The sequence below is a fragment of the Eriocheir sinensis genome, chromosome 14 (genome assembly GCF_024679095.1).
Source record: "Eriocheir sinensis breed Jianghai 21 chromosome 14, ASM2467909v1, whole genome shotgun sequence".
Classification (NCBI taxonomy): domain Eukaryota; kingdom Metazoa; phylum Arthropoda; class Malacostraca; order Decapoda; family Varunidae; genus Eriocheir; species Eriocheir sinensis.
In genome coordinates, this window is record NC_066522.1 from 10,866,248 (window position 1) to 10,889,179 (window position 22,932).

General features: G+C 39.4%; 1 protein-coding gene across 2 annotated transcripts in view; it reads left to right on the plus strand.

The window, feature by feature from the left end:
• The window catches only part of LOC126998434 (cold shock domain-containing protein E1-like), a 31,515-nt gene extending 8,805 nt beyond the window's left edge, over window positions 1-22,710 (plus strand). Inside the window, exons 3-17 of one of the 2 annotated variants that reach the window (XM_050860113.1) lie at window positions 106-285; window positions 1,276-1,472; window positions 1,835-2,048; window positions 2,470-2,646; window positions 3,688-3,824; window positions 5,882-6,056; window positions 6,337-6,444; window positions 7,295-7,468; window positions 7,886-8,043; window positions 8,182-8,451; window positions 8,870-9,008; window positions 11,876-11,975; window positions 12,896-13,060; window positions 15,216-15,384; window positions 18,245-22,710. In XM_050860113.1, coding sequence (XP_050716070.1) covers window positions 106-285; window positions 1,276-1,472; window positions 1,835-2,048; window positions 2,470-2,646; window positions 3,688-3,824; window positions 5,882-6,056; window positions 6,337-6,444; window positions 7,295-7,468; window positions 7,886-8,043; window positions 8,182-8,451; window positions 8,870-9,008; window positions 11,876-11,975; window positions 12,896-13,060; window positions 15,216-15,384; window positions 18,245-18,428 — 2,547 coding nt within the window. In that variant the 3' untranslated portion in view covers window positions 18,429-22,710. The remainder of the gene's footprint in view (window positions 1-105; window positions 286-1,275; window positions 1,473-1,834; window positions 2,049-2,469; window positions 2,647-3,687; window positions 3,825-5,881; window positions 6,057-6,336; window positions 6,445-7,294; window positions 7,469-7,885; window positions 8,044-8,181; window positions 8,452-8,869; window positions 9,009-11,875; window positions 11,976-12,895; window positions 13,061-15,215; window positions 15,385-18,244) is intronic. The other variant, XM_050860114.1, reaches the window with a different exon arrangement.
• The last annotated feature ends 222 nt before the right edge of the window (window positions 22,711-22,932 follow it).

Genomic DNA, 22,932 nt, shown 5'->3' on the forward strand with positions numbered 1-22,932 from the left:
TTGAAGTGTATCAGTCTAGTAATGTGATGGATATTTTATCACAGAGCTTTACTTGAGCTATAACTTTTTACTGTGATGTAAATGTGCACTTTTATTTTCCCACAGCAAACCTATGGCTTCATCCAATGTTGTGAGCGCCAGGCACGACTCTTCTTCCATTTCTCCCAGTTTGATGGCAACACGGAGCATCTGCGTATTGGTGACCCTGTCGAGTTTGAGGTGACCTTTGACCGACGCACAGGCAAGCCCATTGCCTCTGCTGTCACCAAGATTTCACCGGAGGTGGTGAGTATCAGACATTATTCATGGTAAATTTAATGGTCCTGAATTGTACAGTAAAAAGAAGTTATTTATACCTGATCAATTCACATCTCCATCCATTATTGCCCACTGATAGGGTCTGAAAGTCACTTGTCATGTTCAGGGATGTGTTCTATCCAATTTTTCAATCTTTGTAGGTGATCCATGCTAATCTCATAGATCCATTGAGAAAATAATGTTGAGGGAAATATGCCTGATGAGAGAAATGTTTGACTGGTATATACAGACATGACAGCATGAAATCTTGCATATGACATACTGGTTATGATGACTACATGGATGTGTGTATAATTTGTCATGAGATGGTGGTGGTGAATGATGACTGTGAGTGCATTTCATCACATGGCGATGATGATGGCTTCATGAGTGTGTTTCATAAATTAGTAGTGTGATGACTCCACAAATGTATATTTTATAACTTGGTGGAAATCATGACTATTAATACCAATATCAAAACCAGTTCAGTAATAAGTATTGGCACAATGTCAGAATATCAGTATCAGCAGAAATATTGGTATTGGTACCACTCCTCTTATATTTACTCTTACGACCCAAAACTTCTTCTGTGGACCCCTAATAAGGAGATTCACCTAAATTATCGTTAAAAATAGTTAATTCTGATGTTTCTTTCTTGGCAGGTGGCGTCAAAACCGTAAAATACTATGTCAGAAACGAACAATCTGCAAGCGTGATAAATACATCCATTTTACCCATACGCTCCCCACTTTTCTATATATATTTTTCTTTTACTAATTGTAGACTACAGGCACAACCTCTTCTCCTTACACATAAAGTTAAAGGTCAAAAAGTTTTTGTCCTTCAGCTTTGAGCATTAACAAAAGAAAAATTTGTCTGTTCTTCAGAACTTCCTATATGGAATGACTAGTAAGAGTTTAAGGACTCCAATGACATCAGGTCATTTGAAGAATGTTTTAAAGAGTTTCAACCCATTAGGTGCTGAGTGAGGAACGGGTGATCGGCATTGTGACCACTGAGCTGCGTAGTGAGAGTGGGGGTGAGCACCAAGGTCGCATCACCTATGAGAACCGAGGCGAGTGTTTCTTCCTTCCCTATGGCAAGGAGGATGTTGAAGGTTATGTTATCCTCAAGCCTGGAGACAAGGTCAGCTTCCAGATCGCCACTAACCAGAGGTGAGTAATTGGCAGTGCTTCCCTGCTATTTTGAGTTATTACTGGGTGTTTGTAAACTGTTGCCAGCTGCAGACAACAGTGAACATGAAGCAGTGTCAGAAGGGAATAAAGGTAAAAAGGAGAGGTAAAATATGAGAAAGTAACTGCGGCAAAGATATCAAATTCTTCTCTATTGCCACAGATCTTAAATAAGCTTCCCTAGCTAATACTCATATATGTCTGGCACATCTCTGTGGCTTAATTCACTGTTGTAAACCATCAGAATTAAAATGTAACATGATTCATATTGTATCAGACATGAAGACAGCTGTATCCAGGACCATAGGAATATTATCTTTACTAATGTCTGATGTCTGGATCAGGACTGGCAATCTGGCAGCCCGACACGTGCGCTTGGAAAACCCTGCCCAACCAGTTAAGTATCAGGGTGTTGTCAGCACCATCAAGGACTCATATGGCTTCATTGAGCGTGCTGATGTTGTGGATGAAATTTTCTTCCATTTCTCTGAGGCCAAGAACATCCCTGGTGGACTTAAGCTGGGTGACGATGTAGAGTTCTTCATTCAGACTCGAAATGTGAGCAAAATGCATTTTTTCCTTATTGGCATTAATATTTATTTTGTTATTCATTGGATATATATTAACTATAGGATATAGTGTCAGGGATAGTCCATATGTTTCTCTGTAATGTGGCTATTTTTGTCTTTTATCAATAGCCCACCACTTCCCATTTTGATAATTGTGATGATTCATCATCAAATCATTTTGTAGTGCATCACAAGCTACCTGTTAATTTCTTCTGATAGGGTGCAGCTCCTTCATATTGAATATTAAATCTCTTGTTTGTTGTTTACTGAACACCCTTATCTTGTTCTCATTGTACTTTGTATTGTGGGTGATGAGGGTAAAGAACTTAACATACTACTATTGGTTTCTGAATATTTTATCCCATGAAATATGATTGGAATAATAGACTTAATTGATTTTGCTCCCTTAGGGAAAGGAAGTGGCAACCAATATGGTGAAGTTGAACCCTGGCACTGTCGTCTTTGAGGACATCAACCAGGAGCTGATGAAGGGACAGGTGCTAAAGCCAGTTGAGAGGAACCCACGACACAATCAGAAGGACCCTCTGACTGGCCGTATCCGCTATCGTGGGAAAGACCGCTCTGAGGTGGGTGTAACCTGTAGCATTTACTCCTGTGGTAGTGGCTTGATAGAAGGGGAATGATTATGTACATAATTGACAGTGAAAATTGTGAATTCTTAAAAAATTCTATTAAACATCTACCACAAAAGAAAATCAGTTGTCTTCCAGTATAGGCAGTTACTTTTGAATATAACCCCCTTTGCACAACATTGAGTTTTGGACAGAGGCTCAATAAAATATACAGACATAAACAAGTTAATGTTTGACAGGATAGCTCTTTATCACTGAGTATGTTATGTAATGAACATTATTGAGTGAAATCCTTAGGTAACTGAAGTTGATAGTTTTTTTTTTTTTTTTTTCCCACTGAAACATAGGCACATGTACCTAGGGGTAGTTTTATGCAATAAGGGAGCATGCAGGGAAAGAGCATTAAAGGACAGACTGGCAATTGGTGCACTGGAGAGAGATGTGAAGTGTGAGCATGGGGTTAAAGATAGGTAAAAGAGACAGCATTATCCTGCCAACTCCTGTTATATGCATGAAAGGCAAACATGAGATGTCACACAGCAGTTACAAATATGCACATTGGAAATGAGCTCTTCTAGAAGTGCATGTGTCGAGATGGGATGGATGAAGTGATGAAAGTAGGTATGAGAGGTTAAGTGTGGCTGCAGCAGTGAAGGGAGTGGATTGTGAAGTGGATGAATGAGAGAAGTGATGGTTTGGACATGTGGTGAGGGTGATGAGGATGAGTTTGTGAAGAGAGTATAAGAGGGCAAGATTGAGTCACCAATGGAATGGATAATGAGAGTGGATGAAATATGGAGAGGAGAGAGAGTTGGTAGGCAAGTGCTGAGACAAACTCCTGTGAGGGAACCGGGTGTTGGAGATAAGATATACGTTGATAGGAATAGGATGAGAAAGCACTTGTTTGAAAAGGAAAGGTCAGGCCTCACTACTGTCTAAATATACTATGGCTATGACTACATCATAGTCATCATATTTGCAATATATTTGCTTGGATCATGTTTTAGTATTATTTGAATAATTGTCTTTTGGTAGGTTGAAGTAAAGTTTGGAGAACGTGACCAGAAGGGAGACTTCACACTGCGTCATGGAGACTGGGTGCAGTTCAATATTGCAACTGATCGTCGTGACCATCTCCAGAAGGCCACAAACATCTCCCTGATGGATGACAGGTGGGTTTGGAACGCTTCTAGTTACTAAGGATAATATTGTTTTTTGCTACATTATCAAGCATTGTTCATTATTCCTTAATGTTCATTTTTTGATCTAATGCAGTCACGTGATCCAAATTAATCATACATATTTTTTTATTTATTTATTTTTATTTTTATTTTTTTTAACATCAACACCTTGGTTAAACCCCTGTCGTAACTACCCAAAGAAGGTCAGAAAATGCGCCACGACCTGAGTTGTAATGGCCCTTTTTCGTAGTAGGCGACCAAAATCGCCAGGATGCTGCAGAGTCTTGACGTGGTTTGGCCGTGGTGGGAGGTGCCCCGAATTTTTAGCTCGCGTACTAAAAATTTGAGGCGTGGCCAAACTGTTAAGAATCGGTCCGCAGTCCACGCACAGTCCCCAATGATGGTGGGCAGTCGGCGTGCAGTCTGAGACAGCCAGCATGTGTTTGGGCATGTCAGTGTGCATTCACCAACAAAACAAAACAAAAAAAAAATGTTAAGATTCCTCGCCATCCAGGGGTGAGATCTATGTTGCCTGGGACTCAGAGGTAAATAGGTCCTCAGACTGTTGTTGTTCCCTGTCAAGGTCCATGGTGGAAAACTGAAAGACTGGTGGAGCACTGGATAGGAAAGGGGGTGTACTCTGTGATAGGGGTTTTGGCAACTGCACCCTGCTCCTGCGCACCAACACACTTCCTGCACATCAACTTTTTTGTCCGACTTTTTTGCCCAGTTTGATGGGGGTAGTTTATATTCATCACTACACCATTATTTGATGACATTTTCTTTACATGCACAGATAGATTTTTCCACAAACTGTCTTAGGTGAAATAGAATTTATTAAATATTATTGGCTCTGCAGAGAAGCTGCGAGATATGAAAAAAGCACCACCATGTTCGACAGCTGGGCAAACACTACAGCTCGTTTCCACCCATTTGTCCTTGAAATATATGTCTTGCCACAGTTCTGATGCCAGTTATATATATATATATATATATATATATATATATATATATATATATATATATATATATATATATATATATATATATATATATATATATTTGTTTATGATATTCATCTACATACTTGAAAAGTGGTAATAAAATAGATAATAGTATGGAAAAGGTTATGTGCATTCTAAAGCACAACCATTTTATATCACTTCTTACTTAACCCCTTCAGCACGAGGGGGCGTATACTGCATCCTTACATGTGCCGTACCATATCCAAGGATGCACATACTGCGTCCTGGCTCGCTTTAGCCAGTATACGAGTTATTTCATCTCTGTATATTTATGCTTACACTTCACAATTATCAATTAACTTGTTTCTTTATGCGCACCATTTAATTCTACATGTTTTCATATATAATACATGATGATTATGTTGAGTTTATGGCTGAAAACTTGTTCTATTCAATAGCGACATTTGAAATTTGGCGCGCGCGGCGATCTTGGATATGGTGTGGGGCGCTGTTTTGGCCCAGCCATAGTGAAAGGGTTAAGAGGCGTCATCATGCCATTATTTTTTTGCAACAACTGATGGGCAGTTGCCAATTTGTCAACTTGTTGATATGGACCACAAATATTGTAAAGACAGACAAAATAAAGCCTTGTGTATTGTCAGTGTAGCTATGAATTATGGGAGTATTTCATTGGTTCATCAGCCAAAATTTTTCATGAACTACAATGAGTTAGTAATGAAAAGTTAAAGGATCAAAACACACACAGAAAAGTAATGAAAAGTTAAAGGATCAAAACACACACACAAAAAAATTACACAAACAGCATTTACACGTTCACACACCATATCTAGCTACCTTTTTTGTGTCATCCGCACTTACCTACACCACTAACTAACTACTGTAGTCTTTTCTGTCATACCTTCAAGCTAATCAAAATTACAATGGTCAATTATGAAGTATTAACTGAAATGAGCCATTAAGATTTCTGAAATGTTCATGTTGGATACTGTTATGCTTTGATAACTTTCAATAAGAAAGATGCCTAGGAAAAGTAACCCCATGGTCTTCTACCCTCCTGTGCAGCTTCAATGTGTCAGGTGAGAAGCGTGAGCACGGGGTGATTGCCGCACTTAAGGATGGCTATGGATTCATCAAGTGTGCTGACCGGGATGCCCGCCTGTTCTTCCACTACAGTGAACTACTGGACCCTGAGCATGAGATTTCTGTCAATGATGAAGTCATGTTCACAGTAGCCCAGGTAGGAAATCAAAAGATAAAAACATAGGAGGAATAAGTTATGAGAAGAATTGAGACACCTGACAGGTGGTGTAGTATGGGGCTTATGATCTTCAGGGAAGAGGGTACTGAGGCATTGAACATATTTCTTCATTGAAGATAGGCATCACGGACAGAGAATTTTGAAGTGAAAGATGTTAATGTTTGTGTGTGAGAAGTAGTGTCTAGAGCACATCAATTGGTCTGCTTTGTGCATCTGGTCCATATGTCAGTTATTATAGCTATCAAACCTCCCCTGGCAGGACACCACAAACCAGTCCCCGAACCGACAGAGTGCCATCCGTATTCACCGTGTAAACTCTGGCACGGTCAAGTTTGAAGTGCTAGTCACCGAGGGAGTTCAGGGACATGTGAGTGCTCTGCTTGACTGTTTGCCACAAGGCCAGTCAGTAGCATGTTTGTGTAGTGCATGGTTTTCTGATCATGGTTTACTCAGCCCCTCCCAGCAAAATTCATCTTATAAGTAGCCCCCTTTTCAATGCCCGCCCATAATGTTTGGTACCAGCTCCTTCATCCTATCCTAAACCATGGTTGCACATTTCCTTATATATCTTGAGTTATTTTCATTTTTAATCCTTAAGAGTAAAATAGTGCAGAATTTAAGATATTTAGTATTAAATTATGCCATTACTTATTTAAAACTGAATCCTTATGTGTTTCAGTTTGCAACCTCACTTCTGCTTGCATGCTTGTGAAAGTTTTGTGTCAAAAGAATAGAGATTGAAAGGAGGAAATGCTTGCTTAATTTTGAATTCTTATAATTTGTGGTGTTTGAGCAACAAATGTTCCTAAGGTTGTTCCCTGCTGGCTTTATCTTTTAAATTCTTGCTATGCACCACATATACTCAGTTCATTTCATCACTCATTTCAGTTGATTTCACATAAAGCTGAGGGATGAATTCCTGTAGAAAAGTAGTAGTAGTAGTAGTTGTAGTTGTAGCAGTAGTGACCCCCTGGAAAAGTAGCATCCATGTAAAAGTTTGACACCCAAAGCTTGGCATAGAGGAAAATTGCTAAAACAATGCACTTTTCTTTAGTATATATGATATTAAAATTATGAAACATCCATTTCACTTTTTTTTCCATTCAAACAAATACTATAAAAAAATTTCCTTCAATCAGCAACCTCCTGTTTTTGCTTCTTCGATAGTTATCATCCATAAAAAAATATTGTAATTGTTCACTTGTTTGTTGCTGCAGGTTGTTATTGAGGCCCCATCCACCCCAAGGAGCCCTAGCAAAACCAATGGGAGATCTTCACCCACAGAGAAGCAAGAGGAGCCTGGTGTTATCTCCCACAGTCAGGATGGAGTGAAGCAGACTATCAACTACTATGCCAAACACTGTGATAGACCCGTGCAGGTGGGGGATAAGGTGAGTGGAGGTGACCGTCTGAAGATTTTTGTCATGAAGAGGAAGGTGCCATGGAAAGTTACTCATTAATTCTTTATTTCATCAGTTGAGATCTTTTTGTCTTTTCTTCTCCCCTATGGATATAAATCTTACTCTAGCTTAGATACCCAGATATTTAAATATTTCATTCTTTTTTGAGAGGGCCAGAATATTAGGCCTGTTATAGTAGATGCAATAATTGAGAGCCAACTTACACCACATCATTTGTGATCCATGGACAAATTCAAGACTAATAGGCCATTGCGTTCGTAAATCTTCAGGAACAGAAAAAGTTAGTAGGTTGAGTGCTAATCTTCCATCAGATCATTAGAGCCCTATTAGATCTTGAGTAAAATTAAGTTGCAGTTCACAAGCTAATATTATCTCAACATGATGCAGGTGGAGTTCAATATCTACAAAGTCAAGCGCACCAAGGAGCTCATAGCAATGGGGGTGAGGTTGTTGCGCGTTAATTCAAACCCCCGGCAGTCCACCAACACCCTCACTTCTACTCCGGGGATGGTGCCTTCCCGAGCCGTCCTCTCCACCAGTCCCAGGTAAGGAGGTGGATTGTTTTTCTGTGCTTCAGTTTAGTGGTTTTCTGTTTTTCAGTTTTGTTTTCATTTATTAATTAGAGTTTGACCTCAAATCTAGAATATTTATTTGAAATACTTTATTTATCCCTCCTTTGCCAGCTCCACCTCAAACAGCAACTCTCACAACAACCTCAGCAACAACAATAGCTTCAGTAATAGCAATAATGGCAGCACCACCACCACCACCAGCTTGAGCAATAGTCACAGCAGCACTAATGGAAACAGCAGCACCACCAATGGTAACAAGATGAACAATGGTGCTCACCGATCCTCAGCCACTGTGCACCAGGGTTTTGTGGCAGCTCTGAAAGATACATTTGGCTTCATTGAAACCATTGACCATGACAAGGAGATTTTCTTCCACTTCAGGTAACTGTTTGCCCTTTTAAACTTCAGCATATCAATACTAGACTGAATTTATGGATGTTAGACACATGGCTCTTGTACAGTTGAAGATGCATTACTTTCCAAGTACGCTAAAACCTCTTACAAGCCAGTACAATTGGGGCAGAGGCCTTGCCAATATATGGGAGTGCAACTGTTGTGGATCACGGATGTGTACTTGGTGTGCAATGCTAATCCTTAAATTATTATTATTTTTTATTTTTTTATTTCTACCCCTAAAATACTTTTCCATATTTGCAAATTTTCATAAGCCTAATTTCTTTTATTCTGAAACTAGCTGTGAACAAAACAGTTCAGAGAATGTGTTACTTTCTTCATATGAAGTCCAGAATTTTCCCAATTTATAATGAATATATACTTAGACTATGTTTTCTCTTCATAGCAATGTGGAAGGGGATGCAGGGAACCTTGAACTTGGTCAGGAAGTGGAGTACACGTTGTCTTCACGTACTGGTCCTGGAGGCAAGGTATCAGCTGAAAATGTCCGCCTGCTTGCTAAAGGCACCTTGCCCATGCCAAAAGTAAGTGTTGTGTGTTTCTTCTTTTTGGAGAGCTATCTTGGGAAATATGCTTCAGGTACTGTCATACCATATTGTAGTTCAATTATTTCAGATAATCTTGTTTGTGATCAATTGACCATTGGCGAGAGTTGTAGTCCTAATCTCAACCTCTTTTTTTGCTGGGGAACTATGTCTCTTATTGTTGCATTTTTAACTTGTATTGGACTAGAGTGATATGTAGTCTAATCCTTTCATCTTTGGAAATAGAGAGGAGGAAAATAAGTGAGCAGACAGCTGATCAGCTGGGAAAAAAAAATGATTGTAAAGGAGAACAAATTAAGCACACCATTTTTAGCCTGAAAACCACTGTTTGACTCACTTGAGTTGACTGCAAAACATAACTAGATGTAAGTGCCAGATCATAAAATGATTGATTCCATGCCTTGAATATAGGAAATGAGGGAAATTGATGATGTGAGAAAATGATTATCTCCCATTCATGTGAAGGGATAACAGATTTTTTTCAGTTTTCTTAATTTGTTAAATATGAGAATTTAGAGTGCAGTCAAACCTCAACATCCAAGGATTTGAATATCCATGGGGTACCCCATAGATATCATCATGTTAAAGGTTTGGGTATCCACGGGTTTTCTTCAGCACTTTTGTGGCCAGTCAGATTACGTGCAGCTACTGCACATCCTGCTGCCACCCCATGTACCTTCATACTTGCGGTAACCATGCTAGTGGTTGCTGAAAGTATGTAAATATCTATCAGCAGATATCTGCGAATCTTCAATATCTGTGGATGTGTCTTATCTAACCCCAATAGGTGCACCTAACATCCCTGTAGCTGATCCAGGATTCAGTTCGTTTCCTAACTAGTAGAAGATAATGTTATAATTGTATTTCGTAACGAATCCTTATAACCAAAAACTAAGTAAAATTATGGGTATTCTTTTTCTTGAACAGAACATTGAATAAACAACAGAACAATAATATGAAAATATGTATAGCCACCGTTGCCAGGTCATCGTACTTAGAGCACAGTATTTACTGGTTTCTGACGCCTAACTATTGCCAAGAAACATCAGGATTTAACTCTTATAATGATAACTATAAATTAGTTTCATTATTGGAGCCCAGAAGACAGTTTAGGGGTAGGAAGTCGGGAAATATAATCGGCTGAGTACGACAATCAGGCAACGTTGAGGCTGTAGCCCGCAGGTCCGAGCCAGCCTGTACGCCATTTTGCGGGTGTCAGATACCACAAATAACATATTTTTACTGCGCAAGGCAGGTGATGTCACTTATTGTGACTTATGAGCTTTCATATTTATCTATTTGTGTATATTTCATGAACATAAGAACATAAGAACGCAGGAGTCTACAACAGGCCGGTAGGCCTGTACGGTGGCAAAACTTTCATTACTAGTTTCATTTTTACTAGTGACACGAATATGTGACTGTTTTTCACAATAGAATTTCACTCAAACAAGTGAATCAGACACCACAGAAATATTACCAGTGTGTGTATGAATGAATACAAAGATAAGCACATACTTTGATTTAACTCTAGGATGTCTCGTGGATCATTAACCCGTGGGCTTCGGCTATGGGAAAGCCGAGAAGTGGCAGAGAAACGGCACCATTACGCTGCATTTTGAGACTAAGAAAAGAGCATGGAACGTATATCAGAGTACTCCTCTCATAACCATAAAGCTGTTAAAAATATTTATTTATACTCAAACTCCATTCAATTTGGGTGGTGTTTGTTACAAAATAAACAGTCTCGTGACAGTTGGCATCTAGCCGAGAGCCGCTTGTTGTCTACTTAAGATAATTTGAGAAGTGATTACTATATGGATAGCTAATTCAGTCTGCCATGACCTTACAGCACCACCTAGAACAAATAAGCCCACCTCAAGATCAATCACCCACCACAATGACCCAGGGCATGCATGGTGGGTTGCTTTATGCCGCCACTGCCTACAATTAGCTCGAATTAGGTTTTTTGAGCGGAGCCCCATACAGGGTCCGCCGTTTCAGCGGACCGACTCGCGGGAGCCCAAAAATGGGTCCGCCGACGCTGCCGGGTTAATAAATAAAAACAAAATATCTGGATAGGCTTCTCTTTAGCCCGTTACTGGCTATGGCTGCCAAAAAAAAAAAAAAAGTCCCTCCGCCAAGTTTGTACCCCCCCTCATTTGGTGATTGTTAGGTGCGCCTATTGGATGTTGAGGTTTGACTGTAAATCTTTTCATTCCAAAATATGATAGGTGACTAAGAGGCACAGCTCCCACATTACAGTAGGAATGAAATAAGGTCATATGATCTTATTTCATTCCCCACCCTGGCTTTACAGGAAATGGTTGCCTTTTGTCATAGATTCATATTTTTCAGGGAATGATTTTCAGTATCACTAAGATTTGTCCTTTTTCATTTCATAAATCTGCCATGATTCCCCACCACTGTTTCTCCAATAACTTTTTTCCCTTCTTTAGAATTAAACTTAATGATCAGGCAATGAGCAGGCCCTGTGTTCATAACTGATTCAACATTGTAAAACTTATCAACATCCTCATTGCTATTGCTAGATATTACCCACATTTATTTCATGAATGCCATGATTCCCCACTGTGGTTTCTCCTCCAACTTTTTTCCTTACTTGAGCATTAAAATTGCCCATGATTATATTATAATTAGAAGGCCCTTTGTTCATTGATTGAAGATTGTTAAACTTGTTGACATCCTCAGTGCTACAGCTAGATGTTGGGTCATACACTTGGAATATCTTTTGTTTGTATTGTTCATTTAAATTAAATCTCGTGGATGTTAGAGGAAAGGTTTATGATATAGAAGCAGGAACATTACCTGGGATTTTCCCGCAGGTGCTGAGTGAAATGTTTGAAGGCACAGTGCTTCGGTCCATGCGCTCCATCAACCCAGACCAAGAAGAATACAGTGGCCTAGTGTGCCTGGGAAATGAAAGTAAGTCAGGATTTGTGTCTTGTGTCTTTGTTACTTCTCATACCAATTGTGGTAAGTATCATTCAAGGAATCAGTCATGGGAACTCCACTTGGAGGATGGCAATGCCAGAAGTCTCCATATCTTACTGTTCGATTTTCATTAATATTTCAATCTAATTAATCAATGGCTCTTCGTCTCATCAACTCCCCTCCTCTTGCTGACAGTCTTCTATCTCTTAAATTCTGCTGCAGTGTTTCTTCTCTATCTTCTATCAATATTCTCATGCTGACTGCTTTTCTGAATTTGCTAACTACACACCTTCACCTCCTGCAGCCCCACTTCACTTGACTTTCTACTCTAGCTCATCCCTATACTATCCAGTTCCTTTATGCAAGAGTTAACCAGCACCTTCAGTCTTTCATCCCTTTCACTGGCAAACTTTAGAACAGCCTTTGTTCGTCTGTATTTCCTCCTGCCTACAACTTGACCCCTTTCAAATGAGGAGTATTAAGACACCTCTCCATCTGAAATTGACCTAACTATTGGCCACTCTTCTCAATTTTTTTTTTATAGGAGCAGTGCTAGTGGGCTTTTTTGTTTTTACTTTGTCCTTGAGCTACTTTACTGTAAAAAAATAATTAGTGGTGGTCTTCCTATCACTCCTGGTCATTATGTGAGCCCCATTGTCTCCTTACAAGTTTGCATTTCTGCAGTTATTACAAACTTATGGGGAAGTGAGTTTCCATGTTATGTGAAGAAAAGCCCAGTAAATATGAACTTATGTTCAATTAATTAATTTTATTTTGTTTTCAAATGTAGCAGTCTATATAACATGTTAATAGATTGGAAACCCCAAGGGTAATGGAATCGAGTATGTGTCTTTTACAGTTTGCAGTTTTGTTTTATTGAATTTTTAACATCTTGGTTATTTCTCTTACAGATGATGGTTTGGCTCAGTATGAATTTGGTATCACAGGACTAGTCAACAAAAGAGAACTGCTCCAGCCATCAGACCAAGTCACTTTCCAGCTAGATGAGTCTCACAGGGCTGTACTTATTAGGGCCATCCGCAAAAAACTAATTGCCAGTGTTGATGCTGTAAAGGGTAAGTAAAATGGCACAACTGTATTGCCCGAAATCCCACTTCACTATTCCTTCACACGACCTCTGTGTGTCATGAAACACATGAGAAATTAATCCAGACCAGGAAAGGGTTTTACCGGTGCCGGGATCGAACCCACGACCAGCGAGATGAGAAAGCCACTCCTTAACCAGTCGGCCAAAGAGACACCCCACTCGCAGAGTGTGTTATGGGAGGCTCGCCCATCACATTCCACAATTACACCTTGAGAAAAGCAAATTTTCTCAATTTTATTTTTGTTATTAAGACAATGAGGCCTTGAGAAAAATTAATATTGCCACATCTTTAAATAAATACATTAGCACCTACTGATAAAAAAAAAGCAACAAGACCTACTACCACCACTACTACTACTGCCAATATTATACTCTATTCCACATCAAGTAACACCAAATATGAAGAAACTTTAGTAAAATATGGAAGCTCTATTGAGTGCCTGATCTCCAATAGGTTTTGCTCAACCCCCATCAGTTACCTGTAACCAATCACCAGCAGCAAAACGGCTATGCTCTCTCTACATCACCTGTAGGGAGGGGCTTCTTGCCGGATTTGTTGACATTAACTGTTTTGCAGAGTTTGTTTATAATCATAAAATCACCCTCGCTATTGAAACCATTGTAAAAATGAGTGCAGGAAATTTACTTGGAAAAAAAGTACCACACAGTTATATGATTTAGAGCTGTATGGCAATGGTGGATTACACTAACATTAATTCAGTCATTGATCTTTGAATCAGAATATTTAGATAACATTACAATTTGTAGAAGCACTCCCTACTGAACCACACACAAAAAATTCTGTACAGAGCATTTGCATTCTTATTCCCATGAAGGTGACATACACTATCTGTTGGAAGTCAGACCATTGTCTATGGTCTTTTCATCCAAATGACTGTACTTCTGAAGTGTTGGTCGTGGTCATCAGTCGTAGGTTATGTTGCTAAGTGACGTTAAGTTGAACATAATGGTGTTCACCAAATAAAAGATTACTCCACAAAAGTGGCATAAAGTTGAATATAACTCGAGTCAGACTGTTTTAAAGCGGGGTATTACTGTACTAGGAAAAATAGAAGCTTCCACCATTCATTGCAAACTGTACACTTTTAACCTTTGATTCCCAGATATTGGATTTCCCTGACAAAATCCGGGGTCCGACAATTATCAGATAATGCCTGGTCAAGTCTGGGAATGGAAATAGAATTCAGGTTAAAAAAAATCTGTGGTTCGGCTGAGTTTGGTGGTTGTTGGAGTTAATTCCGGGTGTTGAAAGTAAAGTCTGGCTATATAACAAATTCCTTTCCCCAACTGGAGAGATGAAGAAAATAGAGATCACATTTACACTGCTGCCAACAAGTTGTCTTCTTCATATTCTTTTGATCTATATCACTTCTCAGGTTCTTCCCCTCTTGATGGTCTCCACTGCTGATTCACCCACTTCTTTTCAATTGCATACTCTATCTTTTCATTACTTTACTTTTATCTGAAGGTGGTAATGTGGAGGTGGTGGTATGTGGTGGCAGGCGAGGTCATGTTGCTTTCACAACGGGTTCACCAATTCAATAGGCTACATATTACTGATGAGAGTTGATGAATTCCTTTAATTTTATTTGATGTTCGTACATTAGTACTTCAGTCTTATGTCTTCAACAAAATGCCCACAATGGGTTCAGTAAGCTACCTCTTCTTCTTGTGACATACATTCTTATCTGTTATTACAATTCTCGGCTGAGCTCTGTGACCTCTGCCAACATTGCATCCTTTGTTGACATGTAATGCAAGTCTTCAGATAACTTATTTTGGTTAATTTCTTAGATGTGCTGGGCAAGGTGTGGCAAAAGTTTGGGGCAGCCACTGAATATTGGCGATTGCCGGACCGACTATTGTAAACGTCTGTGTATGACCCATTGCCCTGAACTGGATTGATTTCTGAGTCCCAGTCTTTTGTAGTTTCTGGATAGGTGCTCCCCCTATTTAGTCTGGGAAACTGAGGGTTGAGTGTATTTTTCATTGCGGAAAGACTAATTTAGTGCTTTCCTTACTGTCCACAGCAATTTATTGCATATTTGTATTAGGCAGGCATATAAAAATTACAATATTGTATTTTTTGGTGGTCTTTTCAGGTCAGTATGGCTTCCTTAACTATGAGACGGAGGAAGGTAAGAAGCTGTTCTTCCACCAGTCAGAAGTTAAGGATGGCAACTCTCTGAGCCCTGGTGATGAGGTTGAGTTTGTCATTATTACCAACCAGAAAACAGGGAAGTCCTCTGCCTGCAGCATCTCTCGTATCATGTAAGTTAACTTTTTATTTCGTATCTTCTATATACTTTAAAAAAAATTGCATGGTAAAATTTCCATCCTCTTGTATTCGATCGAGTGACCAGCTATGTTTGTTGAGAAAGTGACCTCTGCTTGGCTGCTGCTCCTTATAAAATGAAATTATTATGAGTCTGAAAATGCTTGTCGCAAAAATTGATCAATTAAGACCATATAGCATGTATAGAGTGACAGTGCTTTTGCTTTAAACATGTTGCCACTACAGTAAAAGTCTGTTCATCTGGTTTGGGGAGCAGTCTCGTGCACTCATTCTCTGGCATGCCAACAAGGGGCGAAGTAGGCAGCCAATGAGCGCCTGGCCTCGGAGAGACGCCTCTCTGGCAACCAATCAGTGTGTGGCTAATGGGGTTATGGCTCAGTGTTGCCTTTAACCCTTAACCCTTTCCTTGCGCGCAGTGCAGATGCGACTATCCCCTTAGGCGCAGTCGGTCAGCCCAATGGGGGGTCTCTTTTAACCTCTGTATCTCAAAAACTATTCATCACAGCTAAAAACCAAAAACACCACTGGAAAGAGGAGGTCCAGATCTATAGGAGTTGGTTATGTATGCCTCTCTTGCGAATGTACATGCACGTTCAGGGAGTGTTGAATGTAACACTTACGTCGGTGCATGCGGGATGATCAGCCATATTGAGGTAACTACGGACATCTCTCCTTCAGACTCTGGCAAGGGAGTATTGCCAACTGCAATATTTACAACTATCTGGTCAAAGAATCAGTCAGGTAATAGGTGAAGCTATACAAAAATGCCGCTATATTGGTTAAGAACATCCACCATTTACTTGTCTGTAGATTTGCCACGCTGGGCTGATATGATTTTCCACCAAATTTAGTGAAGAACCCACTCAATTGGCAATCCTGTGTTGTGAGAATTAGTGTTGGAACACACTCATACGCGGGAGATTTGAGTGCGGATGGAGCTCGCAGCGAGTGTTTAGCGCCACCAGCAAATACGCCTAACGCTCGTTGCGAGCGTTTAGCAATGAAAGGGTTAAACTGCTAAACGCTCGCAGTGAGTGTAGCGTCATTTGCTGCTAAACACTTGCTGCGACCTCCAATCGCACTCAAATTTCCCGCGTATGAGTGTGTTCCATCAATCTTTTACAAGCCTTAGCATTGCCAATTCAGTGGGTTTTACACTAAATTTGGTGGAAAATCATATTAGTCTAGCACGGAAAATCTAGCGACGAGCAACTGGTAGATGTTGTCCAATATAGTGGCATTTTTGCATAGCTTCACCTATCTATCACCTGACTGATTTTTTTTTACCAAATAGTTGTAAATTTTGCAGTTGCCAACACCTTATCATGAGATTTAGTCAGTTGCCTCAAAGCCCTCAATATGGTTGGCCGTTGCGCATGCACAGACGTAAGTGTTCATAGGCAATACCCCTGAACGTGCCTGTACGTTCGCAGGAGAGGCATACATAACCGAATCTTCTAGATCTGGGCCTCCTCTTTCCAATGGTGTTTTTGTTTTTAGCTGTGATGAATAGTTTTCCCTGAGTGTGCCTGGGGGATTGTCGCTTCCCTCACCGTGCGCAATGAATGGGTTAAACATGTATCAACAAACCTAAAGTCTTGCATTTTCCTCACTTTTTGTCTATTTTTGTGGCAATTCCTTTTGAAATTTTTTTAGATGTTTGTTCAAAACTTCTATCTGAACTGTTTTCTGTATGGTATGTTAGGCTAAACCCACTCATAATGGAATTATCACATATCTAGTCTTTAAATGCAAGCATCTCAAAACAACCCTTTCACTACAGCTGGGCGAAAACAGCACTCTGTCCCGTATCCGGTCTGGCCGCGCGTGCCAAATTTCAAATGTCGCTACTGAATATAACAAGTTTTAAGCCATAAACTCAACATAATCATGTATTATATATAAAAATATGCAAAATTAAATGGTGCACATAAAGAAACAAATTATTTGATAATTTTGAGATGTATGCATAAATATAGAGAAATTTGCATTATGCTTAGGTGACGTGTATCTGCTGAATTGTATTTCCTTATATTAGTTGTGATAAAGAAATAGATTTATGGAGGAAGGTGGAGGAGAGGAGAGGGAAGGGAAGGACACAGATGTAATATCATGGAAAATATCCCACTGATTCACCGGCAATACGCAAAGATTTGATGGAGTAAAAGGTTGAAAGGACGTCTCATTCATGGGGCAGGGAAGTGTTTATAGTGGCGCCATCTTGTTTGGCTCATGGTGCTCCCCAGAACTCATTTTTGTTTCGCTGTAAAGAGTTTCGTTGGAGTCCGGGTTGAGAGGTGGTCTTCAGGACAGCATTTAGGTAGTTTTAAGCCACTCAGCGATGATTGAAAATGGTCGGCTTGTAGCGACGGGCGGGATTTGAACCCGAATCCTCCAGGACACTGCAGCCGCATGGTGACCACACAGCCACCACCTCATATGGGAAAATTATGTTGACATCATGCAAAATCTACATTATGCGAACTCACCAGGAGCATAATACTTACATTAATTGAGAGGTCATTTATCTAGACATCAAACTGAAACTGACATTCACTGTCGGCTACTTTTACTCTCCTCTGCTTGCAACAGCACTATATCGGTATATTTTTGTATCTTTTGTTTCACCACGAAAGAATCACATACAAAGTCCCACCAGTCCCAAATTGACAAATCATATAGAAATAACACCTCCATTTCACGTAAATTTTTTGGTACCCATCTTTCATTGAATAGAGGGTCTATTGTATGTTAAAACTTGCCTCTACCATTTCTGAGGAAAATGTGTCCTTTAGTTTCAAGGTTGAAAGTTGTAGCACATGCTTGTATTGACAGGTCCAAGAATACCCCAACCCAGCGCCCTGACCGCCTCATCAGCCGACTCAAGAACCTCAACTGTGACACCAGCAAGCCACGGATGACAGTCTTGCGCCAACCCAAGGGTCCAGATGGTTCAAAGGGCTTCAAGCTGCAGCGCACTGTGCCTGTGTCTGAGGCTGATGTGGTGGTGGAACAGTGAGTCGCTCTCCTCCCGTGTTCCTTCTTTATTGTAAAAGTTATCAAGAAAGCCTTGTCTACTAGTTATAAATTCTCATGTATGTAATTTAACTCTCTTGCTAGTCATTGCTGACAAAATTCCTTTTTTTTTTTTTTTTTCATTCCTAAAATTCAACAGGTTTGCATGCAACCAATAATATGTAATTTCAGGTGGGAGCCATAAGCCCCTAATTATGACAACTTCTACATAAGTCTGTCAGTATATATATTTAAAAAAAAAGAAACTCGGAGCAACTCTTGCAAAGCTGCAAATAAAGAAAGAAGCACCTTCTCTTAACTTGAACGATGAGTTGATGATGACAACGACTTAAAGCATAAACAAATATTGTGGTGTTGTGGCGAAAGGGCTTCAATATTTTGTGGTGTTGTGGGTGAAGGGCTCAGAGAAACCAGTGCAATGCCACATTGTAATCCAGTATTGCTGATATTGTTGGAGTGAGTGTAACGAATGTGTTCGCAACAAGTTTTCCTATGAAGAGGCCACTTAGGGTGATAGTTTTCCCTTCCCCCATGCTTTTGTTGCTTGCTGAACATCTTTATATATAGTTTTAATAATGCTTTGTAATAGGTTAGCTTTCCATTTTCCATATTTTATCTACTTTCCTTTTCAAATGATAGCCTGTAACTATTATCATGGTGGAGAGTGAGTGAGTTAGGCCACAAAGATCAAACGAATGTTGATCTAGTATCTGTTGTCAAACTTGTGACCCTGAGCTCAACTCTCCTTATTTTGACCCTCCAAATGTAGCCAACTTTCTGTTACAACTGAAAGAACAGAGGCACATCTTGATGTGTATATGGTTTATTGACAATTGTTTTTTCCTCCCTCATATCAGGTCTTTATTAGTGAATGTAAACACTACTTAATCACCTTGCTTAATAAGACTTCAGTGTGTTGTTAATTAGTAGTAGTAGTAGAAGTAGTAGTACTAGCAGTAGTAATGAGAGAGAGAGAGAGAGAGAGAGAGAGAGAGAGAGAGAGAGAGAGAGAGAGAGAGAGAGAGAGAGAGAGAGAGAGAGAGAGAGAGAGAGAGAGAGAGAGAGAGAGAGAGAGAGAGAGAGAGAGAGAGAGAGAGAGAGAGAGAGAGAGAGAGAGAGAGAGAGAGAGAGAGAGAGGACATAGCAGTCATCAGGTGTATACAAGTGATGACAGGTCTTGCTCTCCTTGAATATGTTGGCCCATCAGAAGACAGAGCACTTACGACTGGGCAATTAATTCCTAGACATATGTGATAGCTGTAGGGATGTTTCTTGCTCTATTTTATGAGTATGCCATATGTAGACTGTTGAATCTTAAGTTTAGATCAGGTCTGTGTGGCAAACAGGAAGTCACAACATTGTTGTACTGAGGTATCTAAGAGAGCAGGTTGAGGCCTTGTCTTGGGGCTGATGGGGGCTGTAACAGGGAACATATTTGACCCCCTCCCGGAGATGACTGCTGCAACATACTGTAACTAGTGGTATCACCAGAGAAGTAAAATATCCTTATTATTAGTAATGAGTTCAGAGAAGTGACTCTTTAGGTTAGTTTAGCCAATATATCCAAGAAGACCAAGGTGCTGCCAACAGTGACTAGAGCAACAGTTTTGAGATTGCAATATTAAGTTTTGAAAACACTCTTCAACTTAAGTTTAAAACTTTGAAGGAAAGCCTCTGTAGGGCAGAAAGACAAGTTTTTGAATGATTTTAGTGTATTAAAGATACTTCAAGAAATGGCTGTAATTCAAGAAGTATTGCCATTGTATAGATTTATTTTAGTTTCATATTACAATTCAGAATATAATTATCTGATTGCTGAAACACCTCAAAATTGCTGCTCTTAAACTTGAGAAAATAATGATAGACTGCAAATGAGTTTCCATAATTATACCTCAACTATAAGGCTGTGTTCAAGTCTGTGATCCCACGCAACTAAGAGGGATAAATACGCAAAGTGGCGTGTTTATACATAGATGCACTTGAAGGTACTGTTGTGTTAACAATGTTTTATCTTGTCTGTGACAGTGCATAAATATAAGCCCAGTGACTCTTCATATGTGAGACCTACCCCTTTGCATAAATAAAATATCATTTCACAACCACTCCAAAATCCAGTCCATGTGTGAATGCTGGTAACCCTCACTTTCATATTGCTTTAGGGAGGGTATCTAGAGCTAAGAACCTGAAGGCTACTGCAGACATACATACCCATTACCTTTCTCCTCCCTTCCTGTTCCATTTCCCTTTCCCATTGACTACTATTGTTTTTGGAGCATGTTGAGGATGGGCGAGTTTAACATGCTTGATGGTGCTTAGGATACAGTGACTATATATTGCCTGTAAACTATGGAACCGAGACCTTGCTTGTTTATAGTGAGTCTGCTCGGGCATATCCTTTGCTGTCCAGCAAGTCGAGATAAGAATGTGATGTAAGCAACATTAGAGATGATAGAGACAAAGATGGTTGTGCTCATGTGTATGTTGCTGCCAAACTCTGTCCAGCAACAAGAATGATTTTTCAAAGAGAAAAGATAATTGTTAGCAAGGCATGTCATCTCCAAAACGGCTGACAGGCTACACTGAAAATTTTCTATGCTTGATTTCCTATATGATACATACTAAAACAACTAGGTGTAGGATTTAGAACTTTGTTTTCTTAACAGTGTAATGCTGCTCCTTATTCTCTATAGTATAATTGTAACATCAGGTGTGGTTCTGCATTGCCATAGGTTATGTTAACTAGGGATTGAGGGAGGAGAATTGCATGTCCTTGGCTGGCAGGGAGTAGTGATGGAGGCTTCAAGCTCTGTTTACTCATGGATTTAAAACTTTCAGAAGAAATAATCAAAATTTTAAGTGAACTTCAAGCTTTTTGGTGTATGTAACTTTTTTATTTATAATTTTGGAATCAGTCATAACTGACATGTATGTTATTTAAAGGGTGTAATGTCCAATAAAACTCACTGTGTCTTCTTAATTGTGCCATGAATATACTCTTCATAATATAAACCATTTAAGAGATTATGCTGTAATGTTAGAATTCCAACAGTTTCTCGTCCTTAGAGAGAAGATTCATTATTGCCAGTCTGTACAATGCAATTCTGAATGTTCATCAAAAGGCTTTTTGAGTTTTGTACCCCAGGAGATATGGGTTACAAATTTTGATTTATACTGTCAAGTACTCTACCAGCTTTATTTAGTTTTCAATTTATTTTTTCTAAAACTGGTTGTGAGCTCTTTGAAAGTGTAAAGTTGTAACTCAAGAAATTCCCTTGAGAGTTATCTATAAATGCTGAATAGCCTTACTATGTGCATATCAGGTGAATGATTTTTGTCTGGGGGATGAGCCTCCACTACCCAACAGGAAGCCTCGGCCTCCTCCTCCGCCAACACAGAGAGGAGTGCCATAGTTGCTTCCTCCACTGGTTCAAAGACTCTGGCACAGGTGACATGGCCTGAGCTGTGATTCTAGGTCAGGCTGTCATCCCTTGAACACAAATTGTCTTGCCTCACCTCATAATTTTTTGTTGTTGTTTTGTCAAGTGGCATTTTATGGTAATGTAAAAAAAAATAATACACCAAAGTTTTTGTATAGTCATAGTAGCCACCAGTATGAATGAAAAATTAGAAAGGGTTTTGCTGTGAGATTGAATTAGTTTTATGATTCATTTGACCATATTATAAAGTCTTATGCCTAGTATTAGTATTATTTTGTCATATATGCAATCCATGTATGAAAATGCTGTAGGATATTTTTTTCCCCCCTTTTTTTTATGTCCTGACTAAAGCCAAGAATTTTTATGCTGGAACTGACAGAAAAAGATTGTCAAGACTAGACACAACGTAACTGATAATTCTAAGAGGAACAAAGTCTGATCTTGTGTAAGAAAATTATGTGTTAAGATAACTAGATTGTTCTGTGCTACAGACCTGAGGCTGTTGAACTGCTCATAATAATGTTCCCTATGACAACCTCACATTTGTGGCATTATTTATAAGCTGCCTAGTAACAAAAAGCTACAGGAAAACTGGCTTTCCAACTCATGTTGATCATGATTGTCTTTGAAAGCTACTTGTAAAAAAAAAAAAGCTCAAAATGACAAAATGCAAAAAACTACATTGTATGTGTGCTTCTGTATACAACCTTTGTTTGTTTCATTATCACGCTAAGGGGCCTCAATGCTTATGGTAACAGGAATGGAGAATGATGACTAAAGTTTTGTATCAACTCAAAAAAAAAAAGTAATAAAAATATGCAAATCTTACCCAAGTTGATCCTAATTGTGGTAAATTTGACCACTGAATACCAAATGTACGCAGGCCTTTAATTACCTTGTGAACGGCAAAAGGCAACACAAGATGTTTTGTCTCCGGAATATTTCGCTGGCTGTATTTTGCTTTCTAGCATCTCCAGTATAATTTAATTTGATGTTAAGTGGGTTACTTCTGAAGGTGAGTTTATTTCAACATCTGGTCTTAAATAAGCA